The following is a 5,260-nucleotide window of genomic DNA, read 5'->3' as shown; positions in this document are numbered from 1 at the left end:
AGCCTGTAATATTTTCTGATTTGATCACAGATGACTGATCTTGCCCAAGACTTTTTTGTAACAACGAAACACAGAATTGTTACACTGCCGAATTGATAGATTGCTTTTTCAAAATGATTTACACTGTTCGCACTGCTACCACTGCTGTTACTGCTAAGGGGCTGGGGGGCAGCCTTGACCCTGGCTGCCATGGGGGTGCCCATCCTCGTGGGCGGGGAGGCAGCTCATTACCCTGGGCCAAGGGTCCCCTTTCACTCTGGGGATATGTATGTATATATGTATATGTATATATATATGTTTATATTTATGTATATATATATATGTGTGTGTGTGGTCAGAAAAGCCAACCACAAAACTCATTGTTTATGCTAAAATTGGAAACTACCGCCAGAAGAAGATTGCTGGCCCCTTCGGCCTTGGTACCAAAAATGAAAGTGGAGACAATTTGATCGAATTTACATAATTTGTTCATTGCTAACACCTGGTTTGAACAGAAAGAAAAAAGCAGGTACATTTAGATTTTGCCTAATGGAGTTACGAAAAATCAAATAGACTATATTCTAGTAAGTCAGAGATACCGCAATAGTGTCAGCAAAGCAAAGGCAAGCCATGATGTTGACTGCGGCTCAGATCATGATCAAGTAATTATCACAGCGAGCACAAGGCTCAAAAAAGTTATGAAGAAAAGAAAACCAAAAAATGGGACCTGGGTCAACTATCAAAAGAAAAACATAATTCTAAAGAACAGACAGAAAACAGAATATCACTTAACGAATCTTCAATTACGCCAAACAATCTGTGGAAAGAAATAAAGATGCAGATTGAAGAAGTTGCCAATGGATAAAAAACAAAAATGGATGACATCAGACATTTTAAAGTTGATAGAAAATGGAAAAAAAAACATAACCAAGAGAAATACAAATCTCTAAATATAATTATTAGGAAAAAAAAAAAAAAAAAAAAAAAAAAGGAAGACAAGCGAAGGAAAGCTTTTACCATCACCTATGTGAAGAATTGGAGAGACTTGATATAGCATAAAATTTCATAGCAATATCAAGGAAATGAAAGGCAGAAAACCTCAATTGCAATTAGGAATTAAATCAAAAGACGGGGTAACTCTTCACAATGACGAAGATATCACAAAGAAATGGGAAGAATACATAGAGAAGGAACTCTTCAAGGATGATAGAAAAGATCCTCTGGAAATAGGGACCAAAGACAACATGGTTAGTATATCACAACAGGAAGTTGAAGACACCATAAAACAACTCCCTAAAAACAAAGCTCTAGGAGAAGACAACTTACCAGCAGAGTTCTTCAAAGAACTTTGACCTCAAGGAATTAAGATCATGACCTTATTTATCAAACCGGAGAACTCCCTGAAGGTTTATGGTAAGCATTTTTATTACAATACAGAAAATCACAAAAGCTATTTAAGCAGTGATACTATCAGCTTGATACTGCATCCATCTAAAATCCTGTTGAAGATCATGCTGGCATGCATCAACCCCATTATAGAGAGACAACTGAGTGAGACTCAACTCGGATTCAGAAAAGGAAAGGGTACCAGAGATGGTATATTCTTGTTAAAATGTCTTGGTGAATGTATGATAGAAAAGCAACAAAATCTGATTTGTGCTTCATAGACTATACAAAGGCTTGCGATTGAGTACAACACAATAAACTGCGTTATGTTATGGAAAAGGCATGAGTACCTGAGCATGAATGGTTAATGGTTAATGGTTAAAAGCAAAATAAATGTGCTAGACATCTAAGGTCATGTAGCACTATAGTAAATGGTAGTGAAGGGTGGTTCAGTTAGTGATTAGTTGTCAAAGTTGGGCAAAGGATTGACGAGTAAATGGGTTAAGGTTGGGTAAGGTAATGTATAGAGGTTAGATCAAGTGAAGGATGTATATGCACTTGAGGAATGAAAACAGGTTGTCAAAGCAGAAATTGTGAGAAGTTGTGGGAGGGATCACGAAAATCGGTCCCATTGGGCTAAATAGATTATTTAAGAATTTTGTAGAGATAGGGGTAGTAGAAGGACGGGGGCATGTGGAAGAGGGAGTAGTGTTGAGGGAGGTAGTGTTATGGGGAGGTGGACAATAAGGTTGTAAGGTAGTAATAAGGGAGGATGGGGTAGTTGCTGAAGAAGGTTGTGGGGGTATAGTTGTTGAAGTTGAGCATGTTGGGAGTAGAAATGTCTCCTGGGATGTTGATTAGGGTGGATACTGTACTAGTCCGCATTGAGGAGGGGGTATTAGTTGTAGTGTTCAGAGCCGTGGTCAAAGGAAAGCCTGGGGTCAGGGAACCGGGCGAGTTTGAATTGGTGGAGCTATTTGATGAAGAGGCAACCCTCATTGCCTCTAATAATGGTAGGGTTAATGGTTAATGGTTATTCATTGTTGGCCATGATAAGCCTGGAGTATGTTGGGGAGAGAAACGGTCCTCCCCTCAGGGTCGCTTGAGGGGTAAGGGCTAGACAACTAAAGCAGGGGAATACCGTGCCCATGGCTCCCTCAGGCCGTTCAGGACTGGCACAAAGTCAGCCTTTCATCCTTTCAGCATGGCTCTCACACCTTAGGAAGTGGATAGTAGTAGGGGTTGGTGAAGGGACAGAAAGGAAAAAGTAGGAGGGGAAAAAAAAGACCATGCAAAATTTGTTGAGTCGAGGGCTAAGTCCCAAGGTTGGGGAGTTCCCCAGCATTGGGTCCCAGTCTCCGCCTCCTAAGCCCCCCCCCCCCCCACGACAACAACGGGCAAGGGATTGGGGGGGACCTGAGCATGAAAGAAAACTAATAGCACAGCTATACTGGAAACAGACAATAACAACCGCAGCAGGAAGTTCTAAGAGAGTATACATCCGTCGAGGCGTAAGGCAAGGATGTATTCTATCACCATCACTCATCAATCTGTATAGTGAAATACTACTCAACAACGCTTTACAAAACTGCAAGGGAATTAAGATAAATGGTGTTAATATAACCAACATCCATTATGCTCATGACACCGTACTATTAGCAACGTGTGTAAGAACTATGGCATGAAACTAAATGCCCCCCAAAAAAACAAAGACATGTATATTAGCAAGAACAACCCAGTAAAGTTTACAATAACTGCAGAAGGCAAGATCTTAGAGCAAGTTAAAGAATACCAATATTCAGGGACCAGGATCAAAGATGGAAGAATTAATGATGATATAAAACGGCAAGGCTAAGTCAAAATTCTGGGATTACAAAGCATTTATGAGACGCAATTTAAATATGCAACTTAAAATCCGCTTGTTAAGAAGTTATATTTTCTCTGTGGTTGCATATGGTAGTGAGGCATGGCATTTCAGTAGCACCATCAAAAATAGCCTTCACTCCTTTGAGATGTGGTGTCTTAGAAGAATGCTTAAGATCAGCTTGAAAGACAGAGTGACCAACCAGGAAGTATTGAAAAGAGCTAGTACGAAGTGGAAGTAGTGGTAACCTACCCAATATCATTTTTGAAGGTGTTATAGAAGGGACTCGTGCCAGATGGAGGCAAAGATCTAAATGGAGCGACGACATCAAGAAGTGCAGACGTAAAAAGGTCTGCTGAAGACAGAAATCACTGGAGAACCCTGATGACCAACCTTCGAAACGAACGAGGCGCCTAATGATGATGATATATATGTGTATATATATATGTGTGTATATATATATATATATATATATATATATATATATATTATATATATGATATATATATATATACATATATATTACATTTACGTTTATATATATATATATATATATATATATATGTATATAAATTATATGTAATATATAAATGTAATATATATATATATATATATATATATGTATATGTATATAAATAATATGTAATATATAAATATATATATATATTATATATGATATATGTATTATGTATATATTATATATATTATATTATTTATATTGTATAAATACATACATATATGATATATAAACACACACACATATATATGTATATATATACATATATATATGTATATTGTAAATATATGCCAATATAAAGTAATAATGGAAGCATTTTAGTTAACTATTCACGGATGATAAACTTTAAAACAAAACGAAGGTGACTGAAACGAGGGAACTATTCGCAACTCCGCGTATGGCTGGGCCGAGGAGCAAAGAAGTGCTTAGACAATTGGTTAATTTGCATTTTATATAATTATATAAACGGAACAGTTACAGAGGTCGTGGTGGAAAATATATTAATGGATGATACTAATTAATATATTAGTATATTGACATGTGATATCTTTGTTTTTGAGAGTGTGACGTAAGCGAGGTGACGTCGGAGAGGTGGCGCATTCCTCGCCCGTCACGCTCCGCCTTCAGGGCTTGGAATGATTTGCGAAGTTCTAGCTTCGCCCGGGCCTTCTAAATATGGCCCGGCCTGTGTCGGCTTTTAACGGCTGTCTCATTTGATTGTCTGACACTCAGTGCTTACCGTGGCGGTGGGATTGCCAGCAGGCGCTCCTGCCGCCATGGTGTAAGCATATCGCAAAACCTCTTTACCAGCACGGCGGCTGTTGTAGGCGGTCCCTGTCTCAGGAATTGTGTATGCTCACAATTCTCTAAGTAGTGAACTAGTGTGGCGTTCGGCTCGCCGCAGTGCATGCAGCACCTCTCTTCGCGTTCTATTGTTGTAATAATCTGCCATGCACAGTGGTAACCTAGGCGCATTCTGTGAAGAATGACTTCGGTACCTCTGTTGATTATTTCAGAGAGTGCCAGTAGTTCATAGCCTGTGGTGTCTGAGTACCAGCTGGCCGAGGGGGAGGTTCTCGTTTCCTCTCTGTGCAGCTGCCGGAGGAAGGTACGACCGACCAAGGCACTTTTCTCCTTAAGTAATTTTCGGCTTGGTTTTATCGTCATGGGATTTGGGGGCATACCCCTGCCAGCGACGGCTAGTCTGTCAGCAAGCTCGTTTCTTCTGATGCCGATGTGGCTTGGGACCCAGTTGATGATAATTCTTCTACCCTGTGCAAGAATTATCTGTGCTATTGTGAGAATCGTGGTCAGTAGGTAGATGTTGTCTGTGGGTGAGCTGTGCCAAAGACAGTCAATGGCTGCCCTGGAGTCTGTGTGTATGACTACGTGTCCTTCCCCTAGGGATGCTTGGGCTAGGGCTCCCATGATTGCAACTGTCTCTGCCTGTAGCGAGGAGGCGTTGTCTGTTACCCTCATGGATTGCATGGCATCCCTTGCTGCAAAGCCGGCAC

General features: G+C 40.0%; 1 protein-coding gene across 1 annotated transcript; it reads left to right on the top strand.

Moving 5' to 3' along the window:
* The first annotated feature begins 612 nt into the window (after window positions 1-612).
* LOC125025921 lies at window positions 613-1,331 on the top strand. Its single transcript, XM_047614257.1, has 2 exons — window positions 613-641; window positions 1,049-1,331. Exons 1-2 carry the CDS (start codon window positions 613-615, stop codon window positions 1,329-1,331), a joined length of 312 nt encoding a protein of 103 aa, XP_047470213.1.
* The last annotated feature ends 3,929 nt before the right edge of the window (window positions 1,332-5,260 follow it).

This window comes from Penaeus chinensis, chromosome 5 (assembly GCF_019202785.1).
Source record: "Penaeus chinensis breed Huanghai No. 1 chromosome 5, ASM1920278v2, whole genome shotgun sequence".
Classification (NCBI taxonomy): domain Eukaryota; kingdom Metazoa; phylum Arthropoda; class Malacostraca; order Decapoda; family Penaeidae; genus Penaeus; species Penaeus chinensis.
Note: the sequence above shows the minus strand (reverse complement) of the source record. Positions and strands in the feature narration are given on the sequence as shown.

Excerpts from the sequence above, each read along its gene's own strand:
- LOC125025921 (XM_047614257.1), top strand. The coding sequence starts at position 613 with ATGTTGACTGCGGCTCAGATCATGATCAA. Across the intron at positions 642-1,048 it reads GCGGCTCAGATCATGATCAA|CAATATCAAGGAAATGAAAG; the intron begins GTAATTATCACA and ends AAAATTTCATAG.